General features: G+C 40.3%; 2 protein-coding genes across 5 annotated transcripts in view; one reads left to right on the top strand and one right to left on the bottom strand.

The window, feature by feature from the left end:
- Positions 1-9,055, top strand: part of TMEM164 (transmembrane protein 164) — an 89,653-nt gene extending 80,598 nt beyond the window's left edge. For both annotated transcript variants that reach the window (XM_048862719.2, XM_048862721.2), the window contains 2 exons: positions 2,894-2,994; positions 3,444-9,055. In XM_048862719.2, the coding sequence (XP_048718676.1) occupies positions 2,894-2,994; positions 3,444-3,647 (305 nt within the window). In that variant the 3' untranslated portion in view covers positions 3,648-9,055. The remainder of the gene's footprint in view (positions 1-2,893; positions 2,995-3,443) is intronic.
- Positions 4,277-18,794, bottom strand: part of AMMECR1 (AMMECR nuclear protein 1) — a 152,132-nt gene continuing 137,614 nt past the window's right edge. The window contains exons 7-8 of one of the 3 annotated variants that reach the window (XR_012670004.1): positions 5,175-5,257; positions 4,277-4,495 (exon numbers count right to left, since the gene is read on the bottom strand). Coding sequence is in view for 1 of the 3 variants with exons in the window: in XM_048862717.2 (XP_048718674.1) it covers positions 18,021-18,135 (115 nt within the window). In the remaining 2 variants the exon portion in view is untranslated. Of the gene's footprint in view, positions 4,496-5,174; positions 5,258-14,073; positions 18,136-18,794 lie in introns of those variants that run through there. The other 2 variants (XM_048862717.2, XR_012670006.1) reach the window with 2 other exon arrangements.

Here is an 18,794-nt window from a genome sequence, read left to right as displayed (position 1 = left end):
GCTAAACCAAACTCTGCTGTACTTCCACCTTGGGACTTGAGATATTTCCAAGTTTCTGATGTTTCCGTCTTGTGTTTTGATCTCACTGGAATTGATCTCACTGGAGATTTTGTAGCCTTATCATATATACTTTAGCCCATGTAATTCCATATTTGTTTTGCTTTGAGGCATTGCCTAAGTGTGTCTCTTGGAGGCTCCCTTTTAGTGATTAATTTCTGGAGTATTTTGTATGGGTTTATCCTCCATTGGGACTGTGTCCTGCAACGGGAATGGCTCAGTGTAGTAAGTCTTCTCCACCTCTACCATATCTGTGGCATTGTTCTGGCTCGCTGCTAAGTGATCACGCTCGTTACAGTGTGTATGGTAACACCCATTGTTTCATGTTCTCTGTGTACATAAATCTCCCCACTGTATTTTCCACTGAATGCATCCGATGAAGTGAAGCTCATGAAAGCTTATGCTCAAATAAATTTGTTAGTCGCTAAGGTGCCACAAGTCCTCCTTTTCTTTTTGCTATTTATCAGTTTACAGCTATCTGCTGCCATCTAATGTTGTTGTGAGAGCAGTGAACTTCCAGCCTGGCACTTTCTGCTGGCTATCAGACATCTTTTGTAATCACCCTTGGCTGAGGCTGTGAAGCCAGTTGGTTCCAGCTTGTTTTACAGTTGGCCCCTGTGGTAGAACCCTTTTTACCTGATCGATTAATACCCCGTTAACACGACATTGAACTATTGTACAGTAATTGTGTCCCCGGAGACTGGTTCTTGCCAAATCTATAATATGTCTATTCTTGGGAAAACTTAAATTCTTTACAAACTTGGTGAGGTCCAGCACAGATAGAACAGCTACAAGAATGACCTAACGTCTGTAGAACCGATGCTAGAAAATGATTTCCTGTTAATATTCTGCCCATCTCACAAACAGATCTGGTTGAAACACTTTTTGACTCCATCACAGGTTGTCTTCTGCTGTAACAATATCTCATGTGGCTTGATCTGTGATCACTGATCTTTAGCAATATGCAGTAATCGGCCTATAATCTATCTGTATACCTTGGGCAGAAGTTTGTATCAGTTTGATTATGTGGATTATGACCTTGGAAAATAGGTTACATGTGCAGCAAAATAATAGTTTATTGGACTCGGAAGCATATTAGAAAGGTGCAGGAGTTTGATAATGGGGACAGTGAGCCTTTCACTTCAAGGTCATCGGTTTTCAGCCTAGCCCATTACCTAATGGCTGTTTAGCTTATGTGAACTGAGTTGGTTGTAGCATCAAAAAGCGACAGTCTGAAGTATTGTGGCATTGACTGATGCTCATCCCACGGCCATGCCTGTCAAAGTGGTCTTTCAGAACAGGAAAATTAATGGTGTGGCATAGGGAACAGTTACACAGGTTCAGCCCAAGCAGCTGTAGCGTGAGTGAGACCATAAATGTAGAACTCCAGTTCCATTTTGGAACTTTTCACCAGCACCAGGATATTTTTAAGAATACACCATTCTAGTGATGTAGAAATTGGTGTGTGTGTGTGTGTCTCTTCATCTTTTGTTCACTCTCATTGTGATCCTGTTCACTGTGGCAGACAAGGCACGATCACATAACACGGCCAGCCTTGCAGCTTCTGCTTTGTGTCTGTCCTGGGGACGGGGGCATTCTGGATTGTAGAATGCGTTGTCAAAGAAACCCCACTTACACACAGGAAAATTTCCTTTCTGCTCCCACTGAATCCCCAGCATGGGAAGGAGAGGCCTTTGTTTACTTCCAGCGCTCTGTCCCTGCTTGCCGATAACACCATGGAGAGGTATGGAAGGATTACCCGGTGCTGGCCATAAACAGCTCCTCCACGGAGCCCCTACCCACTCAGTCCGTGGCAATCTATTCAGAGACCCTCCCAGGCCACAAATAAGGAGGCTAGTAGTCTGAAGAAATGAGTTCTGTGTAAACAGAAGTTAAGGACTCTAACTGCATCCAAATTATGCTAAAATCTCTCCTGGGTGAATTTGAAAGGGAAAAAGCTTTGGAAGGCAATTTCCTGATTGATGGATGAGGAAGACCCTAAATCCTGAGAATATCGACCCCAGGTGGTTCGAAGAGCTTCTTTGTCTGTTGAGGGTTAGAAACAGTTTCTGACAGGAGAACACACCTCTCTTGCCAGCTCTGCTGGACTTACTGAGATGACAGATGCTGACCTCTAGGGAAAGAGTGACCATAGGCTCAAAAGGGACAAATAAAATGTAACTGTAGAGTTGACAGAGGAACTGAACTGCAGCACCAATCTTTGGCTTCAGGTGAGAACAAGTCCTAATAAAATGTGAACCAAGGGGATGGGACCCCACCATAAATCCTTCCTTCCTCTGGGCCATCCAAGGGAAGGTTGGTCCCCAGGATTTGGTAGCTGCCAGCTCAAAATCCAAACCTGCTGGAAGGAATGCTACAATTTAGGTGTGCAGGGTTGATTTAGGAGAGTTGTTCCTCCTTGAACATCAGTGAGAGAGTGTTGTAAGTACTTGCATACATATTCACTCTGCAGAATGAGCTGTGCAAAGTGATAACACCTGCTTCTGATGGGTATAATACTTGAATATCTTGACTGAAGCACCTCTGAAAATCAGACTGTATATTTATGGAGTAAAATTAACACTCCCTGTTTGTTTCAGTGGAAAACAAGCAGGATTAGTGAGAGTTAATGTCTTGTATAGTGTTTAATGCTAAAATTAAAATACATCTAGCCCCAAACACTGGATCAGAAGAAGGGAAAAGATAATATTTCAGGTGAAAAACAAGGGTCTCTCAAGTATTCACGATCATGAAAGTTAGTTACTAGGTGGAATCATAGTAATTCAGTTAAATATTAATACTTTTTTCTTTTCTTTTTTTTTTTTTTTTTTGGAAGGTATCTACACAGCAGAGCCACTTTCCAATTTCTGGTGGGCTCTGTTATCCACTGGGATGATGTTTGTCTATCATTTTAGCATCTTACAGATTCTGGGACTGGTAAGTGACTACTCATAAAGTAAACATTTGGGCCAAAGTTTCAAAGTGTTTAAGTGCTGGGGCAATTATGTGCTCAAATTGGGCAATTGCACATGCTAATGGCTACTTATTCACACAAACACATTTTACTATGCCTAAATTAGACATGCAGTTGCATACACATTAAGTGCACAACTGCTTGCCTTACTTCTGAAAATCTGACCGTGTACTGAATAAATAGGTGAGTGAGTGCATCCGATGAAGTGAGCTGTAGCTCACGCTCAAATAAATTGGTTAGTCTCTAAGGTGCCACAAGTACTCCTTTTCTTTAGGTGAGTGAGAGTTGCCAACATATTAACTTGATTACTTTGATTTTTAGGGGAGTTAAGAAATCCCCATTTTAGGTTTCTGTGTCAATACAGCACAATATAAGATTGATTTTATAAACTTGTTATTGTCCCTTTCCCCAGGTCACGGAAGTGAATTTGAACAACATGTTATGCCCAGCCATCTCAGATCCTTTCTATGGGCCCTGGTATCGAATCTGGGCATCTGGACATCAGACTATCATGACTATGGCTCATGGAAAACTTGTAATATTATTCTACAGTGCTGCCCCTGTCTTTAAATATAGTGTGGATTTGCTTAGACTCCCATCTAAGAAAATAGACTGAAATTTCTCCCTGGGGAGTAGCACTTACAGGAAGCGGAGGTACCTGTATTCATATTGGAGAAGAAAGAGGAGAATGAAAGGACAGTGTGTTAGTGTGTTGTGTCTGCTTCCCCTCCCTCCCCCCATCAATGTTTCTTGCCTCAAAAGATCTCTACGATAGAGTGAGGATTTTCTTCTTTCAACTGCTGTTTTTCACTGCCCGTAGCCAATGGCAAAATTAGTGGCCTTATTCTGGGAGAAGTTGGTGTTTCTTACATATTTTATGTAGATTACAATGGAACCTTCCTAACCACACTATATAATTACCCCAGAAAATGGCAGGCTCTGCCTGCATCCCAGCAAGGAGAGTGGCAGTACAGTCCCCTTATCAAGACTTCATTATTGTTTGCTGTGTATCCTTCAGTACATTTACTGATTGCATTATAAAGTATAAGAAAAAGCTGAATTACTACTCTAACCGAAAGTGAACCAAGCAAACAGTTTGCAATGCATCATCCTGGCTTAACTTTCGTTATTTGAATTTTGCAAGTTGGTGAAGCAATATGCCAGAGGTCTCCCAGTTATTCGTGTGAATTAGTGAGGTTCTATTGCACTACTTTAAGCTGGTTGAAGATAATGGGGAACAAAAAAAAAATTCAAAATATTTTTAATTTATTTTTTAGATTGGACTGTTCTTTCTCAGTGGCTGTGGATCTTCACCTGTGTGGTTTGAGTCCAGCATAGTACCAGCTCTGAGGTTGCTCTGATTTGAATGCATGAAAAACCATCAGGTTGAAACAATTGTTTTAAAAAATCAAGCAGGCTGTAAATTGTGATGGGTGATGTTTCATCTCATCCTTCAAGTTGCCCCTGAACAGAAAGAAATATGAATTAAAGGGACACTGTCAACCTGGTTTAGACTGAGAAAACAAGTTACAAAACCCTACATGAAGAATTTCAAATTTTATTTCATGCTTTTAAAAAATTCCTGCCCTGTGTTCTGTATTGAACAGACATTAGTTCAGTATGTAGGGAAACAAAGAGAAACTGCTATTCTGGTTTCTCTCTCTAAGGGTCTGTACACCGTATGCAGTGATTTAAACTAAATCAGTGCAATTCTAGTCTGGTGGCAGTTATATCAGAGTAAAGGTACGTATACCAGCATAGCTTGTTTCATTTGCTAGTATAACAAGCTGTACTGCTAGAAACACCTGTATACTGGTATAACTGCCTCCACAGTAGGGCACTGCACTGATTTAACTAAACTTATTGCAAAAACTGCATGCAGAGATTCAGAAAGAACAACCGGGGAAAAGCAAATTCAGTGTGTCCATTTACTTCAGTTTTAACAATGTTCAGTATTAAGACGTTATACTGTACAGACAAGTGGAAAGGGGGAAATCTTGGCAGTGTTCCTTTTAATTTTTGAAATCTGAGTTCATGTTGGTTGTATTTCAGAGCTGCATCACAGGAATTGGCTGCAAAAAGTGATTTTTAGATTGCTTGTGTTGCATTGCCATAGCTGTAATAGTATACAGAGCCACCATACCTCTCCCTTCAGCTGAGTCGCCCTGCGATCATGTTCTGAAGTTAAGATACAGCCATTTATACCTCAAGGAGAGAGCTCATTGCCTAGAAAAATTATCAAAGTTACAAACTTGCATTGTTTTTTATTTTCACAAAGGCAGATTTTGATGGGGGAGAGGGAACACAAATGACTTCTCTAAATAGTTTCACTCCATTTAATTAAATATATATATTTACAGCTGCATTCAGGAGTATCCTATCAATCGGTATTCTAATTCGTAAACCCTTTTCTGGACACACTCTGTGCCTGGTGGCATATATTAAATATGATGAATAACCTATGCTGCCATAATTTGATAAAAAGGCAGATTTACTCATTGCACAGTTGTGATCAATTTAAATTCCTGTTACCCAGACCAACAAAATGCTCCCTATCTTCAGTCTCCAGCAGGAGTTCGCCTTTGAGAGCTAAGCCCCTGATACTCACAATGAATATCTGTTTACAGTGTGGCTCTCAGGCCCTGATCCTGCAACCACTTAAGCACGTTTAACTTCACTCATCAGAACAGCCTCACTGCTACTCCTGTATGTAAAATAAGCACATCTTGCTGAATCATTTGCAGGAGTGGGGGGAAAGCACCCCTGTTAACAAAGGTGTTCATATTGCTAGATATTAAGCAGTTCCCCCTACTTGAATATATGTTCTCTCATAGGAACAGATGAGCTAAATCATACAGCACTTCCTCCTATCCCCTAAGCTTGTATGATGTTTATTTTGGTTTATTTATCTAGCTAGCAGTCCCTCAGCAAAATGCCCTGGGCCAGACACCACTGCTGTAACTACAATGAAGTGCATTTAGAAAGAGACCATTGGTGTTGCCAAGGGATGCAGTTGGCCCATCTTTTAACACCGGCACTATTGCTTGGATTTAAGTTTTTTGATTCTTGCCTTTTTCTAACCCATGTTTTTAAAATGTTGTGGCTACTGACAGATTTTGACAGCTCCATTCAGAACAGCAGCAGCCTCCCAGGTATAAAGCCACGTAGTATTTTTGAAAATACAGCATTTCCTGCCTACAGCTGTGTGCTTCAGGGCATTCTAATAAGGACGGCCACAGCTCTTTTAGGCCACTACTAGCCTCCAAAGATCAAATAATGAGGCTAATGGGGAATTTCCAATGTGTGGCTCAAGCACTCCATGGCAGGGTATTTACTTGAAGTGAATAATTTCTAGCTCTTTTGGCTGGTTTAAAAATGTAGGAGCAGGAATGGCAACTTTGAGACTATTTAGTTTAAAGTCGGGGAAGCCCCTAAAGCAGTTCCTAAAATCTGACTCTCATTCCTCAGCTGATCTCTTATGACAGACACAGTCTGTAAGGTGCAGCAGAAAGGTGGGGATTGTTCCATTCGTAGGATGTTGGTTTGGATGATAGTGGGCTACTCAGAAGCTTGGCAACTTATTAAAACATCCTACGGGAGGGTTACATCACTTCTATGGTGGAAGATTTATTTTTCTCCTATTGAATGGGTGGGTTTTACAAGCACTTACAATAGAGATGATGCTCCTTGGTTGGCTTCTGTTTATACTGGAAATGAAGAGGTGAAGCCAGGTGGCCAGGAAGCGTGAAAAGGAGAGGAAAGCACAAGGTGAGTGACTAGTCATTGTGGAAGGGATAGCTTGCCTCTGGCCATCTGAGCTGCCTGAGACAGATCACTTTGTCTTCCACTAGTTCATGTGTGACAAGTCATCCGCACTACCAGGGAAAAATCACTCATGGTGCTGATAGCTAACATTTCACCTGGAGAAGGTTATTCTCCATTGTATTCAGAACTCCAGCGACAGGAAAATAATTTGTGGTCTTTAATATTATTGTTTTTCCATTTTTAAGCAGGTGACATGTCAGGTGGGAGCCTGAATATTGTAGTTTATTTTAATAAAACAGGAGCGGGAGAGGGAAGCCTAGAAAGGAGAGACAGACTCATAGAAGTGAGGGACAGGAAGGGATCTCCATAGGTCATTTAATCCAGTCTCCTGCACTGAGGCAGGGCTAATAGACCATCCCTGACAGATGTGACTGGCTAGGCTTTGTGCCAATGGAGTCAATCCCAAACTAAAGCGAACTCTGTTTATCAAGTGCATCCTTATTTTGGGGGTGTCTCCCCATCAGTGGAGAACTTTGTGTATGTTGAGGGTAAAATTGTGTCTTTAAAAGCTAGCTCCAACTATTTAGCAACATGGTGCTCTGATCAATGGAGGTGGCCTTTCTGAGCACACCAAACTCTGCCCTTATCTCCTCTCTACTCTACAGGAGGAGCTGTTAGTAGCTACAGTTAACTTGTTTACTTATCACACAGTTTGTTTATGCTCAGGCTGAGAAGCATGAACTAAAGATGGTAACTCTTCTGCCCCCATGTAATGTTGGGCAGCAGTCAGTGCATGGTAATGGATTCTGGTGCCAAGGCTTTCTGTAGTCTGAAGACACAGCTAGTGCTATTTTTCAAAGGTTTAGACACACCTCTGCAGTGTTTTACCATTGATCTATTTTTGTCCATCTTCTGCTTAAGCGCATTGGACTTTAAAAACCAAAGATAAATTTGCATCTTGTTTCTCTCATAAACTGGAGATTAACAGCTCTTAGTCATGTTCAGAAGAAAAAATTTTTTTTCTGAACATGTCCAATATACATATAAATAAATGGATGTAAGGCCATAGCCCCCAAATACACCCTAGACGTGGTATTAGTTTGACTTCTTAGTGCTTGACAAATGCCGCTTGTAGGCAGAGCGCTTTGCTGAAGCTGGGAGACATGAGCAGTCAGTTCAGTTGTGCACTTTATGGTTTTAGAGTACCTCAGTGTAGATATATTCCCCTCTCTCTGTAGCCTCAATCAGGGTTTTGATATTTCTGTATATTTGATAACTGAATGTTTTGTAAAAACCTAAGTGTCTTTCCCTCTCAGAAACGGCTATTTGCAGTTAAGTACTTGATTCTGTGTCCCAAGTCTCGTCTATAAATCACAGGCATTGGTTTCCTAGTCATTTGTAACTCCGTGAGGAGAAAAATATAGATGTGCATTTTTTCTTGTTGCAGTTATTTCCAATTGCATTTGTCGTTTTACTAGGTGAACTTTTCACAATTTTATTTTAAAAGACGGGGGATAAAGGAGAGCTGCAGCATACATTGGGAAAGTTAGTCGTCCTAGTTTTAACAAGGTAAGCATCTGGTATTAGTCTGTAAGCAGAAATGCTGCAGGTATGTTTGTAAAGACAAACACAACTACTTTCTGTGTTTTATGCTAATTACAGTGACGAGATCCATAACAAACAGTTCTTTTGTGACCTTGTGCTCAAGGTGATATTGCTGTAACTCTGTTTTTCTGCTTAGCGTTGTTTAGTTAAAGCCGAGCTGTTTTTAAAATGGCTTTATTTTTCTTGAGGGTCAATTTTATACCTTTTTTATTTTTGCATTTATTCTGAGTCATAGTTATCTCAATGCGGCAAGTAGAGTGGTGAGTGCACCCACAATGCTGTTGCCAGCCATGCTCTGCCAGGAATCTGGAATTGCTACATGCACTGAGCTGAGGCACAAAGCTGTCTTTGGAAACTTATCCCGCCCTTGGTTCCAACCATCATATTATCCTGGGCAGGGACAGGGACCAATGTGGGCACTCAGCTGCCACCTCTGCTGTTAGTTCAAAGTAATTTGTAAAAGTGTTCTAAATTTTGTAACCTTTTTAATGTGCTAAAACTTGGTTATCAGGTAACATTTGCAGATAAGGGGTATATTTGTGTACTTGGTTTTTTGTATTTTGGTCTGTTTTTGTTGGTCCCTAACTGAGATCCTGCTCATTGGGCAATTAGTTGTTAAATCTTTAATTAAAGGAATAAATACCTTCAACTGTGTGTGGGAGCAGTTTTGTCATCATTTTAGCTATGCCAGGTCCTGAGCCTACCTGAACAATCTTGTTGCCTGATTATAACCAATCATAGCCAAGAAAATTGAACATCTTCCACTACATCCCTTCCTACACTAGAGCACAAAGGAGAGAGATGAAACCACACCTAAGGTACATAAGTACTCCTTCTTCTCTATTCACTGTTTAAACCTCCCCTACCCACAAGTGGTGGGTAGAAGGTACAGGTGGCAGGAGATTACTTTCAAATCTTCACCCATGAAGAAAATGCTTTTGAAAACTTTGTACATGTCTTGTTAGTTATACTCTGCCTACCTCAACACCCTCTCCATTGAAGTGGCAGAGCATTCTTCCTAATTTTCTGTACTGTCATGCCAATATTTCACAATAGTCTCAGAAGAATTACAAGGTATGGAACAGAATATGCACAGGTTTCAACCTAAAACAATCTTTTGGACCTTTTATTCTGCAATATTTGCACATTTTGTCACTGCTGCTCAACTGCAGTGGATAGGTAAGTCCTAACTTTTAGTTTGTCATTACAGATGACATCGAGCCCTAATTAGCAGGTTTTTATTTAAAAAAATCCCCACACTTCATGAGTGCTGTGATCAACTACACTTCAGACCAGCAGTGGTTTGATTGCAAAAGCTGTTTAACATCTTTACTTCAATCCCATGAACAGTATCATTATGACAGGCTACCATATAACTTGCAAATGGTGTTCATGGAAAAGGAAAGTGACAAATCGTGCACATATATATTAAACAGTATATAGAGGCCATGAGCTGTGGGTTTCATCCAATCAAGGAGCAGAATCAATACTATGTCTTGGGATGACCAGTCACAATGTGTGAAGACTGAAACCATTGGCGCTAATAACTTGAAAGCACAGCTCAAGCCACCAGAGTAGATTTCTACCTCTGTGAATGAGAGGCAAACTAATTTACTAAGCTAGAAGTCTGAATAAAAACTCGGACAAGGGGCTAAATTTAATCAAATTGTTCCCTACCAATAGGTGACATAGCTATAATTGTCAATCAATTGTATTGTTTATATTTGTTTTAATAGCAAATGTTTGTCAATTTTAATCTGTCACCCAAGAACCGCAGCCTTAGCTCACAGTACCACAGATTTTTTGAAAAGCAAGTTGATTCATAGACTGGAGCAGTGATCAAGGTATGGGGATTTTTTCATTGGTAGGTATAGCCACCCATGAATCCATCACACTTTGGGAATGCACCATGCTCCATTTGGGAATATTACCATGGGGAAAAGGAGAGTGGCTCTCTACTTGAGTATTGCAGGATAGAAAAGCATACATACTTCACTACTACTACTTTGTAAACATGCCTTTATACAGGTGACAAAATCTGATAAATGCCAAGATGGAAGCTTTAGTCAGGTATGTTAAGGATGGGATTGATTGCCAGAGCATTACCTATATATATGGGTGGCAGAACGAGAGGAAAATGCTTAGTATTCTGCATGCATTGAGTGATTTTTTTACTTTAGCAACAGCAATCAAAACAAGTCAATTCCTGTGTATTAGTGATGAAGTGAATGTGTAAAGGCTTTTTTACCAATCTAATGACTACTTTCCCCAAACTGCCTGTGCCCAGATCACGATCACTCCATTACTTCCCCAAGACACACCCATGCCCCCCACCAGAGAGGAAATTTCTAAGAAACTTTTTTTTTTCCAGCTAAAGGGTACCTCCAAAGCTTTCACGCAGAATGTCAAGATGTAAAACTGCCAGGAGTTGGGGAAAGGATTATTAAACAGTTTTAAGGTACAGTTCAGACTGTAGATTTATCCTTCATAGAAATAAAGTATTAAAAACAGATTTGCTGCTTGATGCTATTAGTCACAATTTTGAAAGTACTACAGTGATGTCAAAAAGGTAAAATTTACTTATCTAATTTTTCATTCTCTGAAGTTGGCACCATGTTCTGTGATCCATTACAACTGGGTTATTTCTCCTAGTCTTCCAAGTGCAAGAAGCGTCTTTGTTTTAAAACTCTCTAGCTGTACAATGTACAGCCAACAGGTGGTGCTGTTCAGAGACCTGTAACTCCCCAAACTTAGAAGACAAACTATACATTCTGATTATTAAACATAAAATATTAGTATTGCCAGGCAGGAGACTGTATCTACTTACTTTTTTAGACAAAGAGTGGAAAGAAGACTTGTGGCAAAGTCAGATCCCAATTTGAGTGAATCCCAAGATTTGACCCTCTCTGAAGGAATACTCAGGGAGGGGAAAAAAGGAAGGATTGAGAGTTCCTCTTCAACTGGAATTTAATGCAAAATTGGACACTTTGGATGGGGTCTCATGGAGTCCACTTAGAAGGAAAAATTACAGAATATGTAAATTTTACTTTCTGCCTTGTGGGCAGCTGGTGCTCTGAGCACTACAAGTGGGAAGTAGACAATCTCCAAAAATGGGGAGAAACCTTAAACCATCAAGAAAATTGAATCCCACAATATACAGATGCTCCCTGACTTACACAATCGTTCTGTTCTGGAAAGCCTTGCGTAACTCGAATTTTGCGTAAATCGGAAACGTATACCTGAATGTTATGCAAAAAGCCCCAAAGACTCCTATTTCTAGCTTACGGAACTTTTTACGTAAGTGCAAATTTGCGTAAGTCAGCTCTTGTGTAACCCGGGGAGCGTCTGTATGGAGTACAGTGAGGGGAACATCCTCTGGGGTATTAGTGTAGACGTCTAGCCCAATAGCTTGTCTTTACAAAGCCACCTATTGACATACATGCAAAAGCTACACAAACGAGCCCAAATTTTCACATTTGGGCACCTAAATCCACAGAAGACACCTCTGTAAGAGTGATCCGATTGGCAAGGATTCTGAGCACACTGTTCTCAATGGATTTGGTTCCTAATTTTAGTCACCCAAATTTGGGGTCAAGGATTTTGCGGAAAGAAATGCATAGTCTCCCCACAACTGCCAAATCCCATCTGCTACATAGGAGGGGCAGCATCATTTTTACATGAACTATATAAATGAAAGGAATTAAATTTACGGGGTAGCTGGAATTTTTACATACACTCACCCTTGCTGTGGAATGTGATCAAAGTTGTACTCTGTACTAGCACAATGTGAAACAAACCAGTTGAGGACTTAAGCAAGACTAGTAACACTGCAAGTGATCTCTTTTGAAATGATGTGGGGAAAGAGAATGAATGTACACTGATCACTATCTAGATCCTCAGGGATAGTGTAGATCAGGGGTCAGCAACCTTTCAGAAGTTGTGTGCTGAGTCTTCATTTATTCACTTTTAATTGAAGGGTTCGCGTGCCCTTGTTTAATGTTTTTTAGAAGGTGTGTCTCTCTATAAATCTATATATTATATAACTAAACTATTGTCATATGTAAACAAGGTTTTCAAAATGTTTAAGAAGCTTCATTTAAAATTAAAATGCTGATCTTACGCCGCTGGCCCGCTCAGCCTGCTGCCAGCCTGGGGTTCTGTTCACCCAGGCTGAGCGGGGCCTGCGGCCAGGACCCTGGCTGGCTCAGCCCACTGCCGGTCTGGGGTTCTCTCCGCTGGCTCCTGCCAGCCAGGGTCCCGGCTGCTGGCCCCGCTCAGCCTGCTGCCAGTCTGGGATCCTGGCCCTGCCCACGCAGAGTGGGTACGTACCTACCTTCTCCCTGGTTCTAGCCCATTCTCTTCCTCTCTCTCTTCACTGAGCTGAGGGTGGGAGTGCACTGAGCACAGGGCTGGGGTGTAGGGTCTGGCTAGGAGCTAGAATGGGGGAGGGGGCTCAGGGTTAGGGCAGAAGGTTTGGGTGTGGAGTGCTTACCTTGGCAGCTCCCATTTGGTATGAGGGGTGCAGGTGGGAATGTGGGTGCAGGAGCTCCTGTTTGGTGCTCAGGGTAGGAATGTGGGGAGTGCAAGGGTCAGGACATGGGGTGGGGGGGTGCAAGAGTAAGGGCAGGGGGCTGGGGGTGTGTGCTGGAGTCAGGGCTGGGGTTGTAGGGGGGTACAGGGGTCAGGTCAGAGGGCTGGGGTCGCTCCCAGCCCCCTGCCCTGAGCAGCTCACAGTAGGGGGCTGTAGGGTATATGCCCTGATTCCACCCTCCTTCCCCAAGGACCTGTCCCCACCTCTCCTCCCCGGAGCGCTGTGGCTCTGGTTCTCCCCCTTCTGCGCAAGGGCCATCAGCTGATCGGCAGCAGGGAGGGAGAGGAGGAGGGGCAGGAACCCAGCATGCTGAGGGAAGGAGGGAGCTTGCCTGCTCTGCAGCAGCAGCTGGCAGGGGCGGGCAGGATTTTTAATGGCACGCTGCTGCCTGGTGGGGTCCTGGCCTGGGTTCGGCAGCGGGCTGAGCATGCCATTAAAAATCTGCTCCTGTGCCATCTTTGGCAGATGTGCCATAAGTTGCTGACCCCTGGTGTAGATAATACTTAGTCCTGCCGTGAGTGCAGGGGTCTGGCCTAGATGACCTACTGTGGTCCCTTCCAGGCCTACAATTCTACTTTAGGTGGGATTTATGGTGTTTGTTACATACTCAATACTCTGTGTATTCATTTCCTGAGTTTTATACTGTTTTGTCACATCTCCCCAATATGTACTATATAAATGATAGCAGCAGTTGTACCAGTATGACTGGTTTTGCAACAAGAAGGCTCTATATAAAAGACCAGACCCCTCCCTCGTGGATTTGATTTAAAAGTGACTGAAATCAATGGAAGGGGCATACACTCAGTAAATCGAGCTCTGAAGGAACTGAAGTGTTACATATTAGGCAGGTGACATCACTTCTCAGTTAGACTGTCAGTTTCTCTTTTGCCACAGAAATACCAAGTGGTTCATGCCCAATTTATTGCTCTAGCTGGGAAAATGAACAGACTGACTTCATTTAGAACAAAATGTACCTCCAAATACATCATTAAAATCCAAATTCCTTTTTGGAACTCTCAAATGTTCAAAAAAGTAACTGAGCTGGCCACACAATTTAGCAAAGAAACATGAAAACAGGAAATGGTGATTCTTTTTCCTTATTTTATTGGGTAAATGATTTAAAAGGTAAGAACAATAGTGTTAAAACTACTACAATATCTTTCCACAGCCATATCTCACAGACCCACAGATAACCTTCTATATTTTTTTTGTTTTTTTCCTCATTTTTACCTTTTTTAAGCCATACTCATATTAAAATGCCCATTTCAACAGTTTCTTCACACTAATAGCAATTAAATGTTGGAAGGGAGGATCTAGTTATAATGGAAGGGGGTTCAGGTAATCTGTGATATTATTGTAATCAATAATCAAGTTACTAATAAGGAAGGAAAAATAGGGGCCCTGTAAGCTACTCCAGGTAGCTCAAAGCCCGTAATGTGTCACCATTGCATTCAAGATAACTCATTATGCTGGTGAACAATTCAAAGTAATTTTTTTCATAACATATAAAACACTAAAATAACTTAGAAACTAGATCCAAATATTTTGAAAAGAATCAACTTTGATATACAAAAACAGTCATAAGTTGTTACAAAAGTTTCAAACAAAAGTTTGTCTTCTCAGTGCGTTTATGTACCAGCGCAGTTACTGGATCCAGAGCAAAGAAAGAGGTTTTTATTTTTTTCTTTAACAGTAATAAAAAACAAGGAGAACATATCTTTGTATATAAAGAATCATTGCTGGTCATAAGAAAAAATGTAACCAGAAACCCTTAAATCTGAGAGGCACACTTTGGGTTTCTATATTTATTTTTAACATAAAAGGAAAGTCACCAGTTTATTTAAATGAAGGAGGTACTCAGACTCCTCAAATAAACTTAATTCCATTAACATCACTAGCAAAAATCAGTTAGAAACTGTACAAAAATAAAAAAGTTACCCTTTAACCCTGCAGGGATTTTGTAAGGACTGGAAGGCAGGCTTTAGGAGCAGCATGTGTGCATGGCTGGAGGCTTCTTTGGTTCGATCTAACACACACAAGAGATGTAACCTACTCCAGGCAAGAGTTTGAAAAACCCGCACATTTGAAGACAAGTAAAGAGGTCCATATACAAATGTCAGGGTGTGCCACATCAATTGCCCTGATGAACTTCATACACCAGGTCCAAACTCACTACTGTGCCCTCCACCTACTGTGTCTAGCACTGTGGGGGAAGTCAGTGCGATAGCACAATCTGGGCCAGAAGGAAGGCCACTTGAAGCATGACGGAGCAACACTTAAGAGGGGCTTGCTGTCTAACTCAGATAATAGCACATGGATCTGAGGAAGAGACTTTAAAGTGACAATTAAAGTCTTTTAAAATGGAATAAAGCAAACTGATTAGTGTTTCTCGGAAGCTAAAATGTTAACTTAAAAAAAAACAGTGAAAATACCCAACATAAAAATATTTCCACTGAGCTATATCTAAAAGGCTATTAGTGTAGTTAAATAAGAACATTCATGAAACTGATTTCACACGCTATTCTTGATCAGGTTTAGAAAAACAGACCTATTCTGTCCCAGGGCATGTCTGAGTGAAATACATGCAAGTTTATTCAAATATACCCATAAGTATATAAAAAACATAATAAACAGCATTCTCAGCACTTACACATCGAGGAGATAGGTGCCCCAGAAACATAGTAGATAGATTTGATTATTCTAAGCATGAAAAACCAGTGTATTTCTACATATCTCCTATAAAACTGACTGACTGACCCATATATCTGTAACAGTTTTTTAATGAATGACACAAGACACTGGTCCAGAAGGGCCTGGGCATTAATTGATTTTAAAGCACACCTTTACAATTTGTATAACACTCTTAGAACTATTCTTTTTAAGCAACAGCTACTGAAAGATAGACAAAAATTCATTGTGCATTATGCTGTGTACAAAAAGGAGACAAAACTATCCTTTTTTTTCCCCCCAAGCCATGATGGGAAGTATTGCTGACCTTGTCCTTCAAAACCTGCAGGATTGTTTATTTCATCAGTATATCATTATTACACTGGTAAGAAATTCTGTATAACATCTGCATATATTGAGGATTTTTAAAAAATCTGATATGATTTTAGAGTCCGCATGACCAGTCACGTGACCTGCTCAAGGTTGATTAGCACCTTTAAATACATATATATTTTTATATATAATCTTTTTTTAAAAAACTTCTAACAATGAGCTCATACAGAAGCATGAGCATGCTGTAACGAGATGATGGGTAAAGATGGGGTAAATGACTTTTTTTTTTTTTTTTGCAGCAGACAATATTATTCAGCTTGTGCTCAGTTTCCCTATAAGGGCAAGAAAAAAACCTTTCAGTCAAGTAGCCACTTGTTTACAGTTTCCACTTAAAAGCTAATCCACTTTAAAATGTTCCCCAAGTAGAAACAAGACAATAGAATCCTCCAAAATATCCTCTATATAAACATCTATTGATTTTTGCAGTGTCCACTTCGCATCTCTCTTGGCTACTGAATTTTCAGGCCCTTTTGTTTGCTTATAAATTAAGGCATCACAACTGAAAGTGTTTGGACATCAAATGCTGTGGATGAAGGAATCCCAAAGACCTTCTATCTTAAAACTAACCAGCAAAACCTGCCTCATATTACATATTACAAAATGTTCAGGTCTTGCTACTCTACCACACATACCTTTTATAAATCCCATCTCCGTTACTACAGCTGTAACAACAACAAAAAATTCTGATCAATACACTAAATGAATTTCTACCTCTTCTTAGTGCAGAAATGTTACCAGAACTATTTCACAGTACTTACAACTCTCCAGGACTGCTCCTGTAAGAGATGAAGCCATCTGAAATCATGGCATATTTGTCCTGTGCTCTTTCTCCAACACCCACACTGTTTTTTAAAACAACAGTTAATTGTTATCTGGCTAATCATGACCTAATACAACTTAGGAAACCCACAACTAAAAAGAAAGAATATGATGAGGAGAGAAGAGAAATTCTTTCACAATGTGCTTGCTCAAAAGAACCCCAGTTTAAAACATAATTGACACTAGATCAGTAGAGAATTGAGCGTGGTTTGCTAAGCTATCTGGTGCTTTTAATATTCTTCCTATGATTTTTATGTAACTGTATTTATGTCCTACACAAAAGGCACAAAAATCTAAATCCATTTCTTCCTAATATAACATTGCCTCTTCACCAACCATTATTAAAACAAAAGTGACTCCTAATTTGAGAACATCAGAACGACGTCTCTTCTTTGCATTACAAACACTGTTTTGGTGTCTGATCCTGAGAAGGGCAGAATACCCTCAATTCCCACATAATGGAATATGAGTTGAGGGCACTTAGTACCCTGCTGGATCAGGCACTTTAAGTCTGTAATCAATTAGACCAACCGATCCTGAAATACTTCCTATCATCAGTGCCTCTTATGCTAGGTACAACAGCTTCTCTTCATCTGAAATATTGCCCTTCAAATTCTGTCTGTAAGTACTGGATCTGAAGCTCATGTATTTAACTACATGAAGTAAAGAGCTTTTACTACAGTGGTGGGAATGTATACTTAATACCTGAATCTCTGATATGTTTCATTCCCTGTTACAACTATTAATGCAACAGCAACAAATGTCTTACTCTAAAAAAGGATATCCCTAATTGTAACCCTTAAACATTAAAGTCTTCCTTCCATCCACAGTCACAGAAAACCTTGATTGATATTATTCAATGTTAATGTAGTATAAATTTCAAATTTTATAAAAAACACAAGGGTTATATATGCTGCAAAAAAACCCCGCAGTGACTCAATAAAAAAGAATTATGGGAACTTCGTAATAATGCAGTTTTCTCACCCGTTGCCACGATGAACTTCTCCAACCAAGGAGAAGCGTCAACATGGCAACGGAAACTATCATCATAAAATGGTACAGTAATAGAGATAGCTAGACCAGGAAGGGGCGGGGTCTCCTGGGAAGAGGTCTGCAGAGAGGTCCAGTGACTGGTCATGTGGCTCAGTGTCAGGAATAATGGTTGTATGGTGGAAGGGGGTGCCCAATGCCATTTTGGAAGTGATGATGCTGTCGATGGGCAAGGTACTCTGTGTAGCTCATGGTCATCTTCTCACTACGGTACCTAAAAATGGGCAAAGAAAAAAATCTCAAAGGATTTTTAAAGGAAACCATTAGAAATACTAAAGTTAGGCTTGGAAGGATTAGATTTAATCGGTAAACAAACTTCACTGTACGCACACAAACCGACAAATATTTCCATTGATTAAAAACTAAAATGTACAGAGTGGCAACATAACAAATATGCTGCTTGAGAACTTAAAGTAATATCCTTAAATCAAACTCTGTATATTTTGACGTGATGTTGACAATTTGTATTTTAATAAAAAAAGCTTTTCTTCTTGAATCTGTGTCTACTGTCATTAAATAATTATCTGCACTACCCCATAATATCCCACTACTGTGAAAATGTAAATAGATAAAAATGCTTAAAAACAAACATGGCTATTATCCACCAAAATTACAAACAATCAAATAAAAATCCAATTCTGCAAGTCCTAACTGAGGTTATGGCATAGTCATGTGCTTTCCAAAAATAGAGATTTCATCATTTTGCTATTAGGGAGTCGGACTCTAATCTCAGTTTCAGTGATGTAAACCCAGAGTAACTCCATGGATTTCACTGGGGTCACTTTGGATTGCTTTATTTCAGTTTCATTAAAGCACCTATCTGGGTGACTTTTTACAACTGAATATATACAATAGTATAAATGTCTTCAGAAG

Source organism: Caretta caretta, chromosome 9, assembly GCF_965140235.1.
Source record: "Caretta caretta isolate rCarCar2 chromosome 9, rCarCar1.hap1, whole genome shotgun sequence".
Taxonomy (NCBI): Eukaryota; Metazoa; Chordata; order Testudines; family Cheloniidae; genus Caretta; species Caretta caretta.
The sequence above is the reverse complement of the archived record's forward strand: the minus strand, read 5'-3'. Positions and strand labels throughout refer to the sequence as shown.